Source organism: Electrophorus electricus, chromosome 21, assembly GCF_041902795.1.
Source record: "Electrophorus electricus isolate QZ-2024a chromosome 21, ASM4190279v1, whole genome shotgun sequence".
Taxonomy (NCBI): Eukaryota; Metazoa; Chordata; class Actinopteri; order Gymnotiformes; family Gymnotidae; genus Electrophorus; species Electrophorus electricus.
Genome location: NC_137517.1, coordinates 5236690 through 5260000, shown reverse-complemented (window position 1 = coordinate 5260000; position 23311 = coordinate 5236690). Strand labels below are relative to the sequence as shown.

General features: G+C 43.1%; 3 protein-coding genes across 8 annotated transcripts in view; 1 reads left to right on the top strand and 2 right to left on the bottom strand.

Annotated features, from left to right (window-relative positions):
• calcrl2 (calcitonin receptor-like 2) overlaps positions 1-3661 on the bottom strand; it is a 20950-nt gene extending 17289 nt beyond the window's left edge. The window contains exon 1 of the mRNA XM_035521382.2: positions 3542-3661. The gene's annotated coding sequence lies outside the window, so the exon portion shown is untranslated. The remainder of the gene's footprint in view (positions 1-3541) is intronic.
• Positions 3662-4062: 401 nt separating this feature from the next.
• Positions 4063-16892, bottom strand: ttc29 (tetratricopeptide repeat domain 29). 5 transcript variants are annotated; one of them, XM_026998643.3, is made up of 13 exons: positions 16757-16890; positions 14794-14857; positions 9726-9785; positions 7302-7418; positions 7008-7085; positions 6435-6658; positions 6124-6309; positions 5693-5905; positions 5481-5566; positions 5304-5395; positions 4976-5099; positions 4386-4612; positions 4063-4169 (listed from the first exon to the last, which is right to left on the bottom strand). In XM_026998643.3, exons 4-13 carry the CDS (start codon positions 7406-7408, stop codon positions 4151-4153), a joined length of 1356 nt encoding a protein of 451 aa, XP_026854444.2. In that variant the 5' UTR covers positions 7409-7418; positions 9726-9785; positions 14794-14857; positions 16757-16890; the 3' UTR covers positions 4063-4150. The 5 variants fall into 5 exon arrangements, with proteins under 5 accessions (XP_026854444.2, XP_026854445.2, XP_081560094.1 ...); XM_026998644.3 differs by lacking the exon at positions 14794-14857 and having other exon boundaries at positions 16757-16892; XM_081703968.1 differs by lacking the exons at positions 14794-14857; positions 16757-16890 and adding an exon at positions 13118-13133.
• On the top strand, positions 16821-23284 carry ednrab (endothelin receptor type Ab). Of its 2 annotated transcripts, XM_026998639.3 has the most exons (7): positions 16821-17327; positions 18093-18220; positions 18344-18542; positions 18759-18911; positions 21091-21224; positions 21465-21573; positions 21857-23284. In XM_026998639.3, exons 1-7 carry the CDS (start codon positions 16821-16823, stop codon positions 22004-22006), a joined length of 1380 nt encoding a protein of 459 aa, XP_026854440.2. In that variant the 3' UTR covers positions 22007-23284. The 2 variants fall into 2 exon arrangements, with proteins under 2 accessions (XP_026854440.2, XP_081560093.1); XM_081703967.1 differs by lacking the exon at positions 21465-21573.
• Positions 23285-23311: the final 27 nt, after the last annotated feature.

Below are 23311 nucleotides of genomic sequence, written 5' to 3'. Positions count from 1 at the left end.
AACTTACTAATAAACTAAAAGTTTTAATAAGATATCCTGCTAGCATTGGTTTATCTAAATAAGCAGTTTAAGCATTCATAAATACACGTAGAGTACATAAGTCATTTTATCCACACAGCAGCTTCCCTGGCTTGTAAAACTGTCAACTAGCTGCAAGGGACGTAACTCACTCATCTCAGAGGCTTCACTATGCTTGAGAGAGCATGTGCACGGAGGAAGTTCATGTGCTTTCTGATGCTGTTTGCCACATCCAGTTGCCAGCTTGCTTATGTTCCCATTATTAGGTCCCAGAATAGCCATGTGTGCTCGGAGAGAGGCCAGCCGTGCCTGACCTGCTTGCAACTGGAGCACGGGCAACACTCGCTCACCAAACAAGCTGCTCCACGCCACGTATAACCGTGCACAGCAAGAAGGCTTCCAGATCAGCCCCCCAAATGCACTGCCCGGCATACCACATACCAAAAAAGGTCCTGAAAAACGCCACCATAAGTGATGCACGCAAAGCTGCTAATGGGGTGATCTGTCTCTCCAAAGCCAGTTACTGATGGCATGAACCTTCGGCAAGCGATCGCGCACTTGAGCAGGCTCAGTTATCTTTTCCTCAAGTATAGACATCCATGGCTTCTGCAGCAAACAGATTCACAGCTTTTTTTTTTTTTTTTAAAGAGCCTTCAAAGTTCAAGGCTTTGACTCAGAGGAGAGTAAAAACTTTTAGAGAAAGTTTTGCCATTCAAGAAAGAAATACATAAATATAAAATAGACTTTTGTTCAAAACAACTCCTCACTGACCCCCTGCATTACAATGTTATGGAGTTTTTTAAGTCATAAGGGAGTGGTGCTAGCTGTTACTTGTTCAGAGTTGGACTTCATCCACTAAACGCATGGCCAAAGCATTCTTTTATTTTTCACTTTAAGAGAATTTCTCCCTTCAGACAATTTTACCACACAATAAATAAATATATAATCTTTACACATAGAGGTTTTGGTTGTTGTCCAACAAAATGATTAACAATTAATTCTGAAACACACACACAAAGCCAAAGCAAAAGCCAGGAGCATAATCCAAACTATATGCTGTATGCTTTGACCCCCTCTGTCCTCACACAGATACACACACACACACACACACACACACACACACACACACACACACACACACACACACACAAAGTTGCGGGAAAAACTGCATGGATTACAGAAAAGAAACACAGAAGAAACAAGCTTGCTGCATTGTCCCTGCAATAACCCAAGATCCCACAGTCTGCGAAATGATGGCCTGGAACATTCCGGGAGAGTGTGTGTCATTTCCGTGTTAAAACAAAGTGACAAAAGAACATCAAATTATCCAGCCATGCAATTATGTTTATGCCATTGCTGTGGAGGGCTAAAGAATAAGCAAAAACGCAGAAAGCGTCTGGAAAACCAACTGGCGCCGGCAGGACGTTATCTTTACGGTCTTGTGCATTGTTTTACATTGTAGCTTGAAAATGAAAATGATGACAGCAGCGGATCGTGTGGGAATGAGCTCGGGAACGAGACACGTTTCTGGCTGCGTCCACTGTCTCCAGTGACGTTATGACGCAAATCCATGTGAAGGCCGACGGTCTGTGTTTGACGTCACTAACTATAGGTCACCGCAGCAGCGACATTTCTGGCGCGTAATCGGCATTGTTGGCACTGGCGGGTTTAGGCGGATTTAGCTTTTCTTGTTTAGCCTAGAAATGCAGAAGATTTAACCTTTTTCAGACAGGGGGCTAACTAAGCGATGAACATCCTGCCGCGAGCAGCACTAGCACCAGCACCGAGTTTAGTGCGACCTTTAATGCTACGGCGGGAGCTGGCAGCCAGGTAGACGATCCTCCCGCAGTGCAGCAGAGCTGCTCTTTAATTTCATGGCCTCATCTGGCTTTCTGATTGTTTATTGTAGCAGATTGGTTTCGTTTTTGGGGTTGCATACTATTGTTACTATCTTTGTGCTTAACTGTTCTTAATATGTAGCTATTGTAGCATGTTATTTAGCTGGTTGTTGTTTTTCAGTCCTGTTGGCCAATATGTGAAATGCATGCGGTATAATCAGTATTTTGTGGTGGTGTAACATGCAAAAAACCTGAATCGATCTTCTCTATTGCTCAGCCATTCGTTCACTGAGAAGTCTTATGTGCGTGCGTTAGAACAGAGACACTAATAGTAGCCTAGAAGCGCTTGGGCAGTTCTTCTGTTTACTATGAAATATAATCCTGTCGGCGCCACTGATTACAAATGATTACGTCGCATCCCTCAAAAGCTTTAATCTAGTCTATTCTGCAAATGCAAATATTAGTACTACACAGAATGGGCCATCACTTTTGGACCATCTCAAAGTAAAGTGCTTTAAGTAGTTTGAACAAGTGAGTGTGGTTCACTTGGCCATATTGTGCAGCACTCTCCGGAGTTTAAAAAAAAAAAACCTACAGCTTTTATTCTACTCTGCCTCCTTCACAGAGATGCCAACTCTGATTATAGTGCCGTTATGTATGTGCCATCCAATATTACACGGACACGCGTGCTATGTCATGAAAGCATCCGGCTACGAACGATTAATCTGGGACCGTATGTTTTTTGTTTTGACAGATTACAAATCCAATTCCCAATATTTCACCGCAGCTGCAATGACCAGGACAGGCTGGGACAGACAAGAGTATACGCACGTCATTGGCCAGCGGGGTCGTATGCAACTTTTGCGAAAGTGAGTGTCCCAAAGTAGCTCCCGGGCAGCACACGACACCTATTTATACACCAAACAGCTGCCTGGCAGGGGCAGTTTGTCTTCATGGTACGGGCCGGGCGAAGAGCCTCCGGGGCACCTGATTTTGCACCACGACGCCCTTGACACAAGTGCAGGGTACAAAGGCACGGCACGGCACCGCACCGCGCTATCAGATGCTTGCTGAGGTAAATGGGTAACGTTAGAGGTTCATTCTCTTCCTCTGTCACACGCGCCCGCCCTCCCTGAAACACAAACACACCCAACCCCAGCAATCCAACACGGACCGGACCGGAGTGCTTGAATCAAAATCAAATGTATCTTAGTATTGCTATTTTGCCTGTAAAATTCATTTCAACGGTCAAAGATTTCAGAAATATGCAAAGGAGGTCCTGTACAATACTCTTTAAATAGCTTCTTTTAATAATTTAAGACGTGCAATAAATAATAGACACTGCACGAGGTTTACTGCGGCGACACTAGCAGAGGTGTAGATTAACTTGCTTATTTCAGGCTGCTAGACCAATTTACAAAACTCTCAGCGTTTTTTGCTAGTATCACTCATGAGGCTCGTAACACACCCGAATCTGATAAGCCCGTCGATCGATAAAAGGAAATACCACCTCCGTTGCGATTCCTGTAACTTATCTAATGGCCCTCCGCATCGCAGTGCCCCAATACATGCTGCAAACTACCTCCGGTGAAACCAAAGTTTGAGACGATGTTTACCTTCGAAAGAGTTAACTTCCACAAGGCTAAATGAATAAAGAATTGCCACATTTCATCGGGCGTACATACCGTGAAAACGAAAAGGTAATTAGCAATTTCTCCTCTTGTAATATGTTGCGGCGAGCATGTTGAAGGCAGCTTTATTAGGGCGCGCGTCCTTCACCGGGAGCGCGTCTGAGCGCGTTTGCGCTGATCTAAGGCGGTCCAGCGGTGTTGCGCAGGGGATTTCTAGTGGGACTGGCTTAATCGTGTTTTTGATCATGTTTGAGATTTCGTAGTTTGATGCTTCATTTATGAATTTTGTTTAAACTCAAATAATTTAAACCTGTTTATTTGATTAATGTCTTCGAGCCCTTTTCGCTGTTGTCACTATAATTAACCCACATCCTAGGAATTTGCAATTTATGTACTTATATAAATACAAGGTACAATATACTATTCTCTACAATGTGCTGTTCTCTCTTCATCAACTGCACAATTTCAATAGTTTGATCAATTCTAAATACTAAATGGCAAGCCGAAACCAAAGCAGTGTATTCACCTGAGTGAAATGTCATCTTTATGGAGATTAAAAACAACAACTAAAGATCTTCATTTTAAAAGCTTTTATTTGTTTCGGTCACAGATTTCTGCTCATTATGTACCATTCCCTGTCCCACTCCCTGTGTTCTCCTCTCATCATCCCATCACTTCTTCTCTGTGGAGAAAGAATGAGTGCTCAGATTTATAGCCTTTCATTCTTAGGCTCAGACCAGTGTGGTCTTGAGGTCAGTGGCACCATTCACAGTGATGACCCATTAAAAACCTTTCCTCCATTAAGAGCTTTGCCTGAATCAAAAGCCGTCTCTGAACACGAGGGCTGGTGTAGAAATGCAGTGCTTCATCCACATTGCTGGAACTTAAATCTGCTCACCCGGATGAGTCGACGAACCCGTCCTCCCGCACCTCCTTCCAGCGGATGAGCGCGAGGAGGCTCCGTGGTCCGCCTGTCACCACGGCGGCACTGTACGGCCGCAGCAGGGCGTGGGCGCGTGCAACGCCCACACAGGCCTGGGCTTTGCGCAGGGCCGGCACAGAGCCCAGGGAGCACGCAAGCTCATACGCCTGGGAAAAGTAGTCACTGCCACGGTCATACTGACCCTGCATACACATACGTGCGTACACACACACACACACAGAGGACCGGTTCAGCTGCCATAAAAGATCTATATCCTCAAAGCCCAGGGAACATTAACCATAATGACTTTGTGTGTAAAAAGTACAAGTCATTCTCTTACAATGAAACATGATACAAGGCCAGGAGGAAAGCACACTCAAAGTGCACTAAAAAACAGTGATGTTGAACAGCTTCCCACTCTAAGAATGGTTCTAAGGAAAACCATATGTTGATATTCAATTAGCGTGAAATTCCACCCCGGACCCCACTCTCTCTCTCTCTCACACACACACACACACACACACACACACACACACACACACACACACACAAACACACTCTCTCACTCTGGAGCTGTGTATGGTTCCCAGGCACATGCAGGCATCCTGTAAGTTCTGCTCCTGCTTGCTGTCTTGAGAAACTGCAGCATATTTCTGTAGGTACTCGATGGATTCACTCATTTTACCCTCACTACAAAACACACACATATAAATGTACACACACCCAAACACACTGTGGAAGACTGTTTCCTTCATGCATTACTCCTGAGTGACCTGAGTGATAGTGAAAGTCTTAAAATGTCAAACAAAGTCCGGGCAGGTCTTTTTTAAAAACTTGAAGTAAGCTATATGGTGTGTGTATATGTGTGAAGGGCGGGGTGTTGCATATGCGCACATCTCCAGTGATTTGGCGATGGCTTTGTAAGCTTTCCCCAGACCGGCTGCATCATCGAGTCCTGTGGCGATCTCTGCAAATGTGCTCAGAAACTGATACGGATCAGACAGAGACAGCAAATATGCAAGTGTACGCATAGAGCTTGCGTGTGTGTGTGGGTGTCTGTGTGTGTTTGACCTCTTTTGCAGCTTTTTGGTCACCCTTGCACTGATAGGCCAGACCCACTCTGTAGGCTGCTTCTCCCTCCATCCTTCTCTCCCCTCCTGAAAGGCCGGGGTGGGGAAAATGGCGAGGTAGAATGTGAGAGGTGTGAGAGCTCAAGTAGGAACGTTTTGGATCTGCTTTGTCCCAGTATGTGCGTGTGTGCACATGTGTCTGTGTGTGGGTACCTTCCTTAGCCATATCGTATGCCTTGGTGAGGATCTGAATAGCTGTTCGGTAGTCTTTAGTCTGCAGCTGTCTCTGTGCCAGCAGTGTGTAGATCCTGCAGAGACCCATGCATGCACGAGAGTGGTGTGTGTTCCCACTCTCGTCCTGCCACAATCTGCCCACGGCCAGGTTGTAGAACACCTCGTAATGCTCCCTAGCAAGCTCAAAATCACCTGTAGTGCACATTTAAATACATAACCACGTGCACACACACACACACACACACACACACTCCTAAATGTACGGGCAATACTATTTTCAAAGCAATCAAAGAGTAGTTAAAGCAACATCTGCACATGCGCCTTCCTGGAAGAGCCCGTGTATCATTTTCTCAGTGACCTAATTCAAAGTCAAACAGCTCCAATTCTCAGTGTGTATGTGCGCGCGGGACCTTGCTCTAAGTACACCTCCCCCATGTGCCCGTTGGCCTCGGCCTCGCGCTTGCCAGAGTCCATCTTGATCTTGCCGGCGGACAGGAGGCTGAGCTCATAGAAGTGATAACGAATCCACCTGTCTTCTGGCTCAGAGAAAAACCTAGCCAGAGCCAAATAATTTTCATAGACTTCTACATACTGGCCTAGAGAAAGAGAGAAAAAAAAAGTGCTTTTTAAAAAAATGTTTAACTTTTTTTTTTTTTACAGTATTAAAAACATTTTAATTCCATATTAGCATTAACAGCGCTTGCATACGAGGGGACACTACCGGCTCTCTCTGCAGACTCAGCGCGTGTAAGGTGCTCTCTCAGCGGCTCCAGTTTGCGCGGATGCTTCTCGAGTGGGCGCTGCTGCCACAGCGCGCTGCCCGGTCCCGCCGCCTCGCGCGACGCTCGCCAGCGTTCCAGCAACGAAAAGAACTCCGCAAAGGAGCGATGAAACCCTTCCCGCAACATCGACACGCAAAGATTTTGGCGAAGGGTGTTCCGGAATCTGGCGAAACACACAGGAGGTTACAGTTACAAGGGGATTCTTAAAAAGCGTCGCCAAGCACTGGGACCCCTGAGCTTGAGTCACCCAAGCGTCATTTGGGTACACGCCCAATTACATTCCTAGGGCACTTTATGAAATGTATTAAACAAACAGACCCCCCAAAACTTGGTAGTTAAAAGCAGAAACACATTTCGCAGAGCAAAGCTGTTTAATTCCTTAGCATACAGTGCCATCTGCTGGTACATAAAACAACGGGCCAAAGTTTATAATGCACTGATCATCGCTTATCCCCTAAGCTGTATGTTTTGAAGTATTTCCACATCTCTGTAGTGCCACAGCAGCTGCTCACTGTGCTATGTCATCCTCGGTAACTGGAGTTTCGCCCGAGGCGTTTTCGTGGCGGTTTGTGTCAAGCTCGTGGTGGGGCCTGCAAAATAAATAAAAATTAAATAGTAGTAATAATAATAATAATAATAACAACAATTTTTAAAAATCAGTTTTGCGCTGCTAAAATGAAAACGTCTTGCCACACCAAATAGGTACTACGTACTATTGCCGGGACTAGTAGTACCAAATTAAGCGCAGAGACGAAACGGCATCTAGAAGAAAAGACTGCGCAGTCCTATTACAGCATGGTGCATACCTGGCTTTGAGAAAGCCCGTCCTCTCACGGGGAGTAGGAGCGGTAGCAGCGTTGATGTCTGGGAGGAACCTTGTTTTCTTCTGTCCGGGCAGCACGGAGGAAGTCATAATTATTCAGCTAGAAGGCAAGTGATTTCAGACGTGAAGTGGAAGAATTAAATAAGTTACAAATAAGCTGTAAAATAAGTTAGCTTCTAGCTAGCTACCAATGCGTGTTGTCCTCTGCTCCTTTAGCAATTTTCGGCTGAAGGAAACGTTTTGAAATATGTCTTCACAAATGTAATTGAACGGTGTAGGTAAAAGTTGATTTTTAATGTAACTTGAGATTGTATTATGTATAAGCACTGAAATTCGCGCGAATACGTATATAACCACTAGCGAATTAGTTCGCTAAACTTGCCAGCTTTTTCCCAGATTGTATCGGCATTCGCGTTAGTTATAGCGCTAGTTCCTGACGTGACCACGCGTCACCATGGCGACACACAGTAAGAAATATAAAAGTAATAGTTTATAAAAAAAAGTAAAGCACTTACATTATTATGCTTTCAGCATATGCGTTCAGTTTTTCTTATTTTAGAAATGTGTTGCAAACAAATGTAGCACTTAATTACATACCATTAGTCAATTATAAGATAACAATCGAAATTTAAATTATGATTTGCAAAAAAAACAATGTCAAACTACTAAACAGTAGTTTCAGTAGTTTCAATTCAGCTGCTTTGAGGCACACTGAAAATAAGTGGTGGACCTTTAAATTATAACATTGAAATAAAAGGCTTTGTGCTTGGAATGCAGCTTTGTAAAATAGTGTACAGAGCCATGGATGAGATCAGCGGTACATCTGATAAGAACTAAACTGCATTGTAGGGATGTATTGTCATTTGCAGTTGTTTGCTTACAGTAAAACAAGCGACCTGGCACCCTACAGCATGTGAAAGCACTGACCTATTGGGAGTTCAGAATGCTGTTTACAGTCTTCTAACTGGCCTAGAATTCCTCTATCCTCTAAGAGACCTCAGCACACATCCATGTTCCAGAGATTGCCAGATTAGCATATCCATTCCAAGCATGCAGGCTGCTCGTTTGGCAGCCTGGACAGGCTTTCCAGCCTCTGAGACTGGATTGGTTTGAGGGGAATATGTTGAAGTTCCAGGACCTGATAGCCACCAATATCTGATTTTTATGTGGAAAGGGTCTTGTAAAAATTTGTAGCTGAACTATCTTTATTTCCTTTGTAAGTTCCACAGGTATGTCATGGTTACTAAAAAAATAGCATCCACCTTTGCATCAAATAACATTTTGGTTATAGAAAAATGTTTGGAAAGTGTATCTGAAAGTGTATGAAGGACTGTTGCATTTTACCACAGAAAAGTATGAAACTGAAACTAGTTTTAACAGCCATAAATAAAGACTTCAAGTTTTTTGACACAATTTTGTTTCAGGACTAGACATACCGCAGAACTTTAATGTTATAAGGTTATTACAGTTCTAAGGTTATTACATGAACTAAATCTACTCAGGGTGGTGAGAACAAAACGTCTTCCTCTAAAGAGGTTTTATGAGCCCAGTGCATTTGTGTCTATGGAAACTAATTTAACGTTACTTCACAAGCATTAAATCACTGTAATGGAAACCACAACTAATAAATGTGCAATATCCTGTGGGGAAATACCACTTCATTTTCAACTGCTGACATATTAAGTGTCCAGCTGAAGTGCAGGTGTCAAAAGTCTCTAGTCATCACATCATCCTGTCGCCACAGTATCACAGTGTGCCTTTCAAGACAGGTTTCATGATGACTTGATTAGTGATTTAACAGAGCTCTTATATTTTATGATATACACTGTGATGGATATAGGAAATAACCAGAGGCCAGACCGATAACAGCATTGCAATTATTCTACAGGACATTTCAGAAACAGGCACAGTAGATCATTAAGTCACTTTACTGGAAGAGATCTTGAATAACAATTACCCAGAATTACACAGAATATACAATAGTATGCAAAAACAATTTGTGATTTTGGCAAATTTGTTAAATCGCTAGGGCTGGGTGATGTCTACCCTGCCCCCACATGATGTCTACTATAGGTCACTATACTCATGTATAGTATAAAGGTAATATACATTTTTGTATGCTTGAAATGTTTTTTTGTTTTGTTTTGTTTTGTTTTGTTTTTTTTTACAGTTTTTTCGATTACTATTCAATCAATTACATTAATACATTAATTACTATCAATTCATTGAGCATTTGTAATGAAAATCCCTACATGTCTTTTTTTTTTTTTTTTTTTGTAAAAATCACTTCAACCTAGTTGTTTGAGTTTGATGTTTGATGTCATTGTTTGATGTTCTCTGTTTAAAATAAAGCAGTCACTAATCGTTCCATTTATTAGGCAATATTTTTCAATACATGTATACTCACTTGGAAAAAGCGTTTATCTCCACTGCCATGAATTTGTTTTCGGTACAGGGAGATTATGCTCTACAAATTAAAAGCAACAATGAAAAAGCATTATTATAAGTATCATTTTTAAATGCCTATATATAAACTAAGTGTAAATAAAGCATATATATATGGTTCGGCACAAGCAGTGTGAATCCATGAGCCTCTCCTGTCAGATGTCAGTAGTTCAGGCTGCTGGAGGTGATGGTGAATGTGTTCTCGGCACAACCTGGGTCCTGTGATAGTTGGCACATCTGGGCTGTAGGGCTTACCTAAGCATCGTGGCCAACCCAGTTCATCCCTTCATGGCAGAAGGACAGTTTGTTCCTTCTCAGACCCGGTGCACAACATCGAAATGTTTGAGTCGCTGTTTGTTCGCCTTTGTCTCCACAAACCAGTACACAATGGGAACACTGGGACTGGGCAATCCACCCTGTTCTTGGCATCCTCAGTGACTACTTCTGACACAGATTAAGGTCTTGTTTTTCTGTCTTTTCCTTTTCTGTTCCAGCTATCTTTCTCTCCATTTTTCCCTCCTCCTTCATTCTCTTAATTTTCTCTTAATGCTTCTTTTATCCTATCTCAGAGCTCTGTTTTGCTCTGGAAATCAAATAGCAACTGAATTCCAAAACTGACCGACTATGACCTGACCATTTACGGCATTTGGAATAGGGGGAACATTGCGAATATATAAGCGTGAACTTGTTGGCGCATACAGAGGCTCTATGGAGCATACAGAGGTTCTATGGAGCATACAGAGGTTCTATGGAGCATACAGAGGTTCTATGGAGCATACAGAGGTTCTATGGACACAGTTCTTTATAGATACATATATAACATTTGTATATGTTGGTGTTTCTTTCTTTCCTGGTGTGCTGTTCAGCTGTATGTGTGCTGTGATGTTGCTGCCCGCTCTTCTACCCTCACGGTCAGGCTCGCTCTGTCTTCTCTATCTCCTTGTTCTCTGCCGGGCCGCCAGTCCATTCCACTGCTCCTCCAAGCCTTCTCTCTCCGTCTCAGACAGCGGCACCTCCCACCGCTCCTCCAAGACTTCTCTCTCCCTCTCAGACAGCGGCACCTCCCACTGCTCCTCCAAGCCTTCTCTCTCCCTCTCAGACAGCGGCACCTCCCACCGCTCCTCCAAGCCTTCTCTCTCCCTCTCAGACAGCGGCACCTCCCACCGCTCCTCCAAGCCTTCTCTCTCCGTCTCAGACAGCGGCACCTCCCACTGCTCCTCCAAGCCTTCTCTCTCCCTCTCAGACAGCGGCACCTCCCACCGCTCCTCCAAGCCTTCTCTCTCCCTCTCAGACAGCGGCACCTCCCACCGCTCCTCCAAGCCTTCTCTCTCCCTCTCAGACAGCGGCACCTCCCACCGCTCCTCCAAGACTTCTCTCTCCGTCTCAGACAGCGGCACCTCCCACCGCTCCTCCAAGACTTCTCTCTCCCTCTCAGACAGCGGCACCTCCCACCGCTCCTACAAGCCTTCTCTCTCCCTCTCAGACAGCGGCACCTCCCACCGCTCCTCCAAGCCTTCTCTCTCCCTCTCAGACAGCGGCACCTCCCACCGCTCCTCCAAGCCTTCTCTCACCCTCTCAGACAGCGGCACCTCCCACCGCTCCTACAAGCCTTCTCTCTCCGTCTCAGACAGCGGCACCTCCCACCGCTCCTCCAAGCCTTCTCTCTCCGTCTCAGACAGCGGCACCTCCCATCGCTCCTCCAAGCCTTCTCTCTCCGTCTCAGACAGCGGCACCTCCCACCGCTCCTCCAAGACTTCTCTCTCCCTCTCAGACAGCGGCACCTCCCACCGCTCCTCCAAGCCTTCTCTCTCCGTCTCAGACAGCGGCACCTCCCACCGCTCCTCCAAGCCTTCTCTCTCCGTCTCAGACAGCGGCACCTCCCACCGCTCCTCCAAGCCTTCTCTCTCCGTCTCAGACAGCGGCACCTCCCACCGCTGCTCGCATTCACGCAGGCGCGACTCCTTCGCGTTCCCTGCTCATTTTCTACAGGGTGGCAGAACTGAAGAAGCCGGAGCTGTAGGAACGACTGAGGATCGAGGTGCAAGCAAGTGTCAATGTGAGGCATAAACAAAAGGCAATTTTCTCGCGTTATTTGCAGACGTCTGTTAGCGCCTGTCTGGTATGTAAGTTTGAATGTTTACTCATGTTTACTCATGCTCCTAAATATGCAGCGGTGTGCCACCCTACTTTAGTGTGAGCATGGAGGTTTGTGTCCTTCGCTCTTTTTAAGCCAAAGCAAACCTGCCTCGGCCTCTGCGACTCCTCTCTGCGATCTGGCCTGAGGGTTGCGCCATTCCCTGCATTCGTTCTCATCACCTCTCGATCCATGAGCCGCTCTCCTCTCATGGAGTCACAAGGCCCTCCCTCTTACTTTCCCCCCTGCATTCGGTTCTGCTAGCCCCTCCTCCCGTGCCCCACTGGCCGGTGGGAGGCGGCTTCTTCGCTTGCTACGTAGGTTTCGTAGCTCCGCCCTCTTCTCCTCACTCTGGGCCCACGCGGAGCCCTGGTCCTCTCCACCAGAGTGTCCTCCTACTCTTAAATCATGTGTTTTTGTAATTGTCATCATTTGTGCATTTTCTGTATTTAGAATTGGGGTGTACATTTTTTAAAATCCTGACTTGGTAGTTGGAACTAGCAGCCACTGACACTTATGAGAACTAAGCAAAGTTTTCATATCGGAAATACTGACCATATAAGTAGAGTGAGGTTTTTTTTTTGCCTCCAAATGTTAAATACAATGTTAAATACAATGGGAATACAACACCCAACTACCACTGCAAACAACCTATTTAGCTTCTCCCTGTGTAGCTTCTCTCAATGCTAAATCATTTACAGTCCATTTTAGATGTCTGGAAATGAGATTGTATGTGTCACAGCTGGCCCCTCCCGGTGTCCCTGTCTCCATGGTTTCCCTGCCTTGTGTCTTTGTTTTACTTCCGTCTTTCATTATCTCCACCCATTATTTGTCGCACCTGTGTCTTGTTAACTCTTATTAGTAAATGTATTTAGATCCCGTCTAGTTGCCTGTTAGTTTGCTGGTCGTTGTGAATCCATGCCTCTGTTGTGTTCTGTCTGCCTGTGCCTCTTGGCCTGTTCGTCTAGCTTGTGCTCCTCATTGTAGCCTGTTTCCCTATCCTGTTGTGTGTTTTTTGTCTCTTTTGTTTGCGGTGTTTTCCCAGACTATCCATGTTGGCTCACTGACCCTGGACCATACTTACGACTCAGATAATGGATTTGCCCTTAATATATCTCACTCTTCTCAGTGTATGCATCCGCTTTGTGATCGCTCGGTTGTCCATTTTAATGCTTAGGACTTTTTGTCAGGAATGTAGTGAAAAAACTGAAGAAACTCACAATTATCTCATGGCACCCCAAAAGCCTGCCTGCATTGCTCGTGGAAGCTGTGACAACGATGTAGACTGGAGACAGATAAGGAGAATTTCGGCTAAAGATTAATAGGCCCTCTGTAAACCTACAAACTGTAACTTTAATTAGTTCATTTGGAGAGGCTACATGTTTGATTTTGTACCTCAAGCATTTTTTTAACAATTACTGTCATCAGTCAAAGACAATCATGACAGAACATGTATTGTTGATTAAATTGGTATTTACAGATGTGAAGAACCTCATGGATCATATAGGCTGAATATTCTTCACAAGTATTTTCAAAATCTCGACTGTTTTTGTACATCACTGAAAGAGACATAAATGGCAGAAACCCTCACTAGCAGAAAGACACCCAGAGAAAAATACACATGAATTCAGTGTTTTTGTTATCAGTAGACTTACATGGTAAAATGTGATATGATAATACAATTTACTAAAATGTATTTTGGCCACCACAGTTGATGATCTGTATTTTTATCATAAGCAAGTGTTATGTGGCCAAGTTTTACCAAGCTGTTCTGTTATATATGTTTTAAAACAGCTTGTATGTTTTTAAGGAGTTCTACTGGAACAAACATTGAGCTCTGAACAAACGGTTTTAACTTGGCACTTTTAAATAACCATTAAGAAACCTTTAACATATGTAGCATACATTATAAAGAACATTTTCAGCATAATCTTGAAAATGTGTGCTGGGTTTGTGTCTCTTTGTTGGTTGTTTATCTCAGAAATTAGAACAAATTCTTCCCACTATAATTAACTGTGTGGCTGGGGTCTGTATAGACACTATTAAAGTGACATGCGCTGTCTGCTGCAGGAAGCACCCTGACCAGAACAGGGGTGCCATTCGGTTTTATTACGTGCAAATTTATTAAAGTCACCACTGCAAACTTTTTAAAATCTTGTTTTCATTGAGAGTCGAGTCCCACATATGGCTGATTCTATCAACATCTGTTTCCTGTTAGCTTCCTATGGGCCTTCTGTGCACACGTGCACCCATCGTTTTATCGGACTCTGGGGTTTTGTTTATCAGAGGACGATGCCTCTAACTGCAGTCTGCTCACAAAAAAAAACCCACTTCTGAAACAGAGGAACTAGAAAGACACCGTTTGAAAATGAAATGTAAAGATTTAATGAAACAGCACTTGTTTGAAGTGATCTGTAACTGTTTCCCATCCTGAGACCTCAGACCAGAACAAAGTAAAGAAAGTAGCTTTATTATTTTTCAATAAGAACATTCTGGAACTGACATCTTTAGGGGATGTTTGGTTTTGGTGCTCTGATTATGAGTTCATCGGGTTGAAAGAAGAAATCTTTATAAAGTCGGACTTGAGGCAGTGCCAATCATAATGCTTCCTCAAGGTCAAAGTTCATGAGGTCATGACAGTAATTGCTCCCAGAGGTTTGCCTCTTGGCACAAAACAACCTTTGATCTGCTCTAAAACAAATGTGATATATTCATATGAGGGGATCTGTTTTTGGAATATGTTTGCAAAAATTATAAACATTTTAGTTCCTCTTTATCCATTCATCTATGCATTAAACTGTTGTGATTATTCTGAAAGGGGCAAACAAGTGTGTGTGTGTGTGTGTGTGTGTGTGGTCTATAACAAGAGACATATCAACGTGAAAAACTATTTCACCTTTGAACCCCATTGTACATTTACTGTCTTCTCTTCTTTCTCTTGGTTTGCTCTCTGTCTTTCTCTGTCACACACACAACAGTAAACACATTTGTGTATTTATGACAAGTGTATCTTGTTGGGGTTCTAATGTTGTGGCTTCTAAGAGACAACAACACACACACATAGAGAGAGAGAGACAGAGAGACAGAGGACAACAATTTTGTGAGATGTTTGTGAGAAGATTAAGAGAAGATTGCAGATGATTTTAAGACATGTGAAAGGCTTTAATCCAAATTCCGCTATCAGTGTTTATACTCAAGTAATTTCTTACTTGAATTTTGGTGTTATTTGTTCATGTTATTGTTAAGGTACTTGTCAAGGAGTATATTTTTACACACACACACACACACACACACACACACACACACACACACACACACACACACTCACGCACATACACACTCACATATTATATTCTGCATGCAAACAGTTATATTCCTGTCCAGCCAGACTTCTAAAGCAGATTCCCATCAGAGAATTCTCTCTCGGGATATTCCCAAATACGGAACCCTGGACAGGGCGTCCTGTCTCTGACTCCCATCCCCCATCCCTATGGCGCTGAATGGTCTCAGTGAACAGCCAGGACACTTTTGGTCACTTCAGCGTCTAAGATTTAAGAGAGTAGAACTGCTGGGGTTAATGGGGGAAACGCAGGCCATGAAAACAGTTCTCTGCTTTTTGAAATCATACTGGGCTGAAATGATTCCCTATGTAGAATTCTGTTCATAAAAGAACAGAGAGGTGTTAAGAAAAGTTGTTATACAATCTCTGTATAATGTGTGATTCATTCCAAATTCCAACAAAGATATGTTATATTAGCAAAATAAACTGAATATATAGATTAATTATCATTTATATCATAATTATTATAGTTTACTTATCTTGATCTAATTTAAGGTTGAGGGTTACCCACAGTCTCTCTCTGTACTATTCTCTGTGTTGTGTTTTTGTCTCTGTGTGTTTTCAGTTTGTGCCGTGTTTAAAGTTTTTGATTAAATGAGGTTACACACTTTGTATTCAGCTATACTATATTGCTCAACTTGAAAGCAAAGTAAAATGAAATAGGCTTCAAAGATTTTATAGTGTGTGTGCACGCGCATGCTTTTTGGGGCTGGGGGATGAGTCTAATGATCTTATGCCAGGCAAGCCACATCCCACAGATGAGAGAGAGAGAGAGAGAGTGAGTGAGTGAGTGAGTGAGTGAGCGGGGGTGAAAAGAGCTATAAGGGGGCTTGTGGTGGTTTAACTTTTGTTGTGCTCTAGCTGTAAGCTCGTACCCATGCACTTTCCTCTGTGTGGTGTAATTCACCACACACAAACTCCTCTAAACTCACTTCTCCTATTTGCCAGGACTAGAAAGGGCATTTTTATTTCACTAAACCTGACAGACAAAGGCAGTCCGCTTCCACAAGGTGAGTGAAACACAATTATGCATTTGGCAAAAATATATAGATTTTAAACTACTTTATGAGTTTATGCTGTGTGCATACTCGAAAGCTAAAACACTTCTTAATTAAGTCTTTATAAAAGTCTAGAACTTTCTTTCTCTTTCCCTGTCTGAATTCTTTGTTTTCTTTGTCTCACTCTTGCTCTGAGGGCAATTACGCCTGTTTATTTAATACTGAGCCTTGTCTCCACCACACATCTTTCTACTTATCTGTGACTAACTACTACAGAATGTTATTTTCTTTTGAAGAAATTCCTGTGTTGCCCTTCTGCAGTGCTGACACAACATGGGCAACTTTAAAGCGTGTGACATGAGTTACTTTCTGTGTGTGATTATAGTTAATGAAATGCACATCTATTAAACTTACATCTTAAACTGAATGGTCAGATTGAATTTGTTCTGGTCTCAGATATAAAGTGCATGAAATGTTAGCCACTGGCAGCAATGTTATAATGTCTGCATGTTTTCTCTTACCCCGTCCAGCTGAACTTTGGTAAAAACAAAGTCTTGGACCTGCATCACACATTGGTGCTCCATCATGCCCTGGGTCACAGCGCTAATAGCAACCATATCCTGCATCCTGATTAGACAAGGCTCCTGTCAATCAAACTCCTCAAACAACTTCCTGCTCCTCGATGACCCAATGGCTGCGCACCTTCGTGGCCTCTATGCCACCCGCTCACCTCTGACCCTCCCCGTGGACATTGAAAGGTCGGAGGGTGTGACCTCGGAGCCTCTGCGTGCCCTTCACGCCTCCTGGCGCTCCTTCTCTTCCTCGCCGGCGTCCGGGAACAGCTCGGTGCATGGCGGTCCGTCTCCACCCCCTCCGGCATGCTCGCGGACGACGTCCATGAAGCTGGCACTCAAGTACGTCAACGTGGTGCTGTCGTGCGTGATCTTCGTCGTAGGCGTGGTGGGCAACGGCACGCTCCTGCGGATTATATTCCAGAAGAGCATGAGGAACCGGCCCAACGCCCTCATCGCCAGCCTGGCCCTTGGAGACCTCATCTACATTGCTATTGACATCCCCATCCAAGTCTACAAGGTGGGGGGGGTTGGGGTTGCCGCAATGCTGTGCGTGCGCTAGCGGCTTCTTTCAGGTGCATACATCTCGCAGGCAGACGATCCTGAGGTAGCATCCAAGGAAACGCCAAACGCGTTTCAAATGCGGCGTCTTCTTAGACCCGTCTGGGAAGAAAATGATGTGTGTAGTTGGAATTTGGTGGGTTGTGAAATGGTGCAGAAAGGCACGAGCGATGAACGTCAGAGTCAACCTCTCTTTAAAGAAGGGTGCTCCAGTATGACATCATCAGTGACTATCGCTGTCTGGGATTTGTCACCGTCACTCACTGCGACTGATATGGTGACCGGGTGTGTACGTGTGTGTGAGAAGTTGTCTTGGCTGCATGTCAGTCTGACATTCTTATTTTGGAACATCTACTGGTGTACCACTTAACACACCCTCAGCACACACTGAAACACATACCATAACACACATACACACACAAACACACCCAAAAACACATACACACAGAGGACACAACATTATCTTTAAACAGAAACAGATTTCTGCATAGGCCCATGTGTAGTGTGTGTCTACATAACTTGTGGTACAAAAAATGTGTGTTTCTTGTGAATAAAAGCTGTACATGTGACTTTCTGGTAATACTGTGCATTGCTTAAACACTGAACACGTCTTAAATTTCTGTGTATGCGTATTCTGTGTGTTTCTGTACATGTCTGTGCATATATGTGTGTGTATGTCTTTGTTATGTGCATTTTATTTCTGTGTATGTGTGTGCCTCTACAGCTGCTGGCGATGAGTTGGCCATTCGCTGGAACCCTGTTCGGACTTTTCCTCTGTAAACTCTTCCCATTCCTACAAAAGGCTTCAGTTGGAATAACAGTACTCAACCTGTGTGCCCTGAGTGTAGACAGGTATAACACACACACACACACACATCAAAACACAGTGCAAACACAGCCAACACAGTGCAAACACAGTGAAAAGATTCCTTTTTGTGTTTATGTGTGTGCGTATGTGTATCTGCGCGTGTCTAGGTATCGTGCTGTGGTCTCGTGGAGTCGTGTGCATGGTATAGGCATCCCCGCCTCCACCAGGTTCGAGATCGTGTGTATCTGGGCGCTGTCCTTTATCCTGGCCGTTCCTGAAGCTATGAGCTTCAACATGGTCAGCTTCGAGCGCAACAACATCACCGTGGAGACCTGCATGCTCAGTCCCAACATGTCCTTCATGGCGGTAAGCCCCCAGCACCCCACTGTCGCCGTACTAAAGCCACATGACATAATTGCATTACATGCAGAAGCAGTGCTGTAGTACTGAGCAAAATGCCATCATATACTGCAGCATGCCAAGAAACAATTACACGGTGACAGATCACAGCATAACGCCTACTCACATTATGACCCAATGACCACAGAAGCAGTGTCACATAAGCCTGTGTATGTGCTGTAGTTTTATATAGATGCAAAGGACTGGTGGCTGTTTGGGTTTTACTTCTGCATGCCGTTGGCATGTACAGCTATCTTCTACACTTTGATGACCTGTGAGATGCTCAGCCACACGAAGGGAAGCCTGAGGATTGCACCGACCGAACACCTCAAACAGGTGAGACACTTAGGAAATGATTCAGTGAACTCTCCATTTTTAATCCCTACAACATGTCACTAATTTATAGATTGTTCGGTAGGCAGTTTGGACCCACTCCTGACATTGAGTCAATCTATAAAAACCTCTCTGTTCAGCAAAATGAAATATTTAGAAGTTATTACCAAGAAAAAAAATCTCCAAATGTTGCTTAGATGTAACTACATCTCTACCTTTATTCAGTATGTATGAATCTATAAATATGCATGTGAATACACATCTGCCTTTATTCGGTATGTGCAAATCTATGAATATGCAAATAGTCCCCGCCTCTATCTCCACCCACTCCTCTGACACTTACCTGCAGTTTGAGCTCACCTACTCACCTTTGACTCTACTCCTCAAACACACAAAACTGCTAGCTACTATATACAACACAATGGCAGGTAATAATATTGGAGTACTACAGACATACATGTTCGAACTGGAAATTGAGTCAGAAAAACAAGTGTGAATTCCACAGGGTCACCTGCAAGTCATTGTATCAGAATAGTAATTATTTTATACATCACTCTCTATAACCTTAAAAATGTAATGCAAACAGATAACGGGCCTTCGGCATGACCAGGTTATCAAAGAGCTAATAATGTGTTTGTAATGTTAGACAGCTTTGGTCCCAGTCGCCAGCTTGGATAAGCAGCTCTGATAAGCTCTGATAAGCTTACACCCAGATGTGCCATTAGGGAGAAATGCTTTGAAAATTTTTTTTTTTTTTTTCTGGAGAAAAGCATCTACTTCATAAGTAATAATCTATATATCATGTACTCTATGATAACGTGTACATTTTAAAGAAATAGCAGAAGATATGTTTTAGAATTCTCTACTGAAAAAAAAATATTTCAAAATCAGCAACCTCAAATCATTGCTGTATGATATATAATTAGCTATTGTGCATGGTTGCCTTTCCAAAATGTGCTAACGTTGGCTACATTTTGACCAGAAATCCTGCATATGTGAAAGCTTTGTCTTTAGGGCTTCCTCCACATGCCATATGCTCTTGAATTAACTAGTGCTGTGCTAGCAACTTATGAAGATGTGCATCACTGTGACACACTTTCAAGAACAACTCCAAAGTCATGTGAAGTATTCTGACAGAATTATCGTTTTGAACATAGCCATCATCTAATTCAGTATCTTATCTATCTGACAAACTGTTTGGAGAAACATTTCACATGACTTTTTTCTTCAAATCCCATAGCCATATATAATATCCTGTCAGCATTTGTCATAAATCATCCTGTAACTTGGTAGGCGTTCTCTAATATTATCTAGCACACCGTATATTTGTTGTACACAGTCAGTAACCAAAAAAATAAACTTACCAATCGACCAACATGTTGGTTCGTACTTGCTGTGAATTTAGGATAAATGGATGGGACAGTCCTCTACAAAATGTATGCTGCAAACAAGTTTATTCTGGAAGTTTGGCTGGGACAGACTGATTTTTCCAAATAAACAGCACACATTTCTCTCTGATGTTCAGCTCCTTTTGAAATACTTAAAGGCTCACATTTTCTTGTTTTGTACCTTTGCAACCAAAAACAGAACATGGTTCTGCCATCATTTTGAAGATAGTGAAATGTATCTTGCAAAATACCATAAGTACTACAAATGGCTTCTCCATTACCCTTGCTTTCACCATAGCATTATGCTAATGATATGGAAAGCGCAACCCTCAAATCGATGGGATTGGTTCCTTTGGTTTGTGATGTATGAAACCCTGACTGTCTGTATCTGTGTTTTTGAGACTCTTATTGGTACACTGCAGTTCCAAAGCCGAACTCTTCTTATGAAATTGCTTATTTCATGATCAATTTTGTAGTGTACAAAAAACACTACATGAACATGGTAACATGACTTGATTTTCACTGGAGGGTGTCTTTCAATCCCTTCACCAGGTGAATTAATTAGATATTATTTTTAAAATTATTTTGTAAATTGTAAATGCCAAATGGTATTGTTAAATACCAATCGTCTATTTATAAGTATGTTAACCTTGGGTATCAAATAGGTGATCCGATTTTGAGGAAATTTGTAGATTTATTGTTTTAATGAGTAACCTGTGTGTGTGTGTGTGTGTGTGTGTGTGTGTGTGTGTGTGTGTGCGCGTGCGTGTGTGTTTGTGTGTTTGTGCTCTCAGCGCCGTGAGGTAGCGAAGGTAGTATTCTCTCTGGTACTGATATTTGCTCTATGCTGGTTCCCTCTACACCTGAGTCGCATTCTGAAGAAGATGGCTTACATTCCGCATGATACAGAACGCTGTGACCTCCTCAAGTAAGGCACGCACACAAACACACACACACACACACACACAAAATTCTATCTCCCTTTGCTCCAGTAGTTATGATGGATGAAGACTCAAGGATGATTCCCATTAGCGGTGAAATAACAGGAATGATCCAACAGGACATGATCTGTAACTTTCAAGGGTCATGAACTCAGGGTCAGTGTTTCACTCCCTGTTCTACAAATCCTTGTGTCTACGTGATATCTGTGTCTTTGGGCCTCTTGTAGTTTCTTGCTGGTACTGGACTACTTCAGCATAAATCTGGCAACCATAAACTCCTGCATCAACCCCATTGTACTCTACTTTGTCAGCAAGAAGTTTAAAAATTGCTTCAAGGTACAGATGCCCTCCTTTCTTCTGATCTTTCTTTCTCTCCACTCCTCTCCACCTCCCTTTACTCCTCTATCTGTCTGTTTCTCTTATATATCTGTTATTTTTACTCTTGTTCTCGCTAAGCACGAGAATGTCTCGAGGTGTCCAGGTCAGCCATCTGTGTGGTCTGGGATTATTTTTGACTTGGTGAGGGAGAATGATTGGCTGTGGATTGCACAGCTGTGTGTGCGTATGTGTATCAGGCGCGGGTTTCTCTCATATCAGCCACACTTCCCCTCTCCCACAGTCATGTCTCTGCTGTTGGTGTTATTCCGACTCGCTGCTGAACAGCGCGGGAACCAGCATCCTGTACAAGTGCCCCGACTTCCACAACATTCCTGACCTCCAGAATAGCCCGGCCAATCGGACATCACAACAGAAGAACAGCTACAACTGATCACACAAAGACACACACACTCTCTCTCTCTCCTTCTCTCTCTCTATCTCTCTCTCACACACACATATATACATACACAAGAACCTACATAAGCAAGTAGCCAGATTAGGAAAGGTAGCCCTATGCCGCCTAACTGTCTGAATGGAGTCACCCTTCAGGCTGCAGTGCCCTTCAGGCTGCTCTCACCTGACATGCTCAAACCAAAGGTCATTGTCATTCACTGTTAAACCTCACCTGGTATGAGCTACAACTTATAATGGTGATTTTGTGGTATATTGATTATGTTGAAATTGCTGTATTTTATTTTACTTCATTATTGTTTTTGATATTTATTAAGGTTGTCCTAATGAGGCTATGCTTTTAAATGGAGGCTTTTAAACATAACAACAGTAAACTAACACCATCAACAAAAGAAACAGATACGTTAGAATAGTTCAAATATGTATATTTAGTGATGGTGTACACCTTTTGCCTATATACAATAACTTATTTGTTTTATAATATTTTCATTTTTGTGCTATGTAAATTTATTTAAGTATATTAATACGTCCTAGCTGTTGCACTAGTTAATAACTAGTTAATAGCTTCATATTGTGAGACTGCAGTTATGCTTGACATGTGCGTCTAGCTCCAGATCAGAACGCCACCAGCTCAAACAAGGTTGTCCTTCACCCCGCACTTTTGTGAGCCGTTCGTGCTTTGCACAAAACCTCGTCCATGGTGTTTTTAAACGAGCTGAAGATGGCTGCTTGTCTGACAGCTTGTTTGTCTTCCGAACTGAGTACAGGAGGTTCCATTACAGCGGAATGTGTCCATAAAGAACTGGTGGCCAGTCAGAATTGTGTATGTCATCTTTTTTTTTTTTTTTTTTGTGGTTCAATGAACTAAAGCCTTTACCAAAACAGTCTGCATCGCCTTCTTATACTGAATCTAGAAAACATGATTTGCGAGAGCAACTTATGAGATGTTAGATTTTACTAAATTGTACATTTACAATTTGGCTGAAAAGAAAACACAAATGTATTTATTTTTGATTCAGCTTTTAACTGAAAAATGAGCCAAAAAATGTCCTACTGGTTACTGACGTTAAGGTTAGTTAGAAGGTACAGGGTTAGCAGGATTGGAAGTCATTGGAAAATATAAGAGTGTGTGCGCGTGTGTGCATGTGCGTTGGTGTGTTTATTTCTGCTACAGAGCAACGGAAAGTTAATCTAACCTGCAACAATTTTCTTTTCATATCTGCAAACCTGTGAAGAATAAAGTGCAGTTAAAGGACAACCATGAACTGAGCTCGACTTTTGTGTG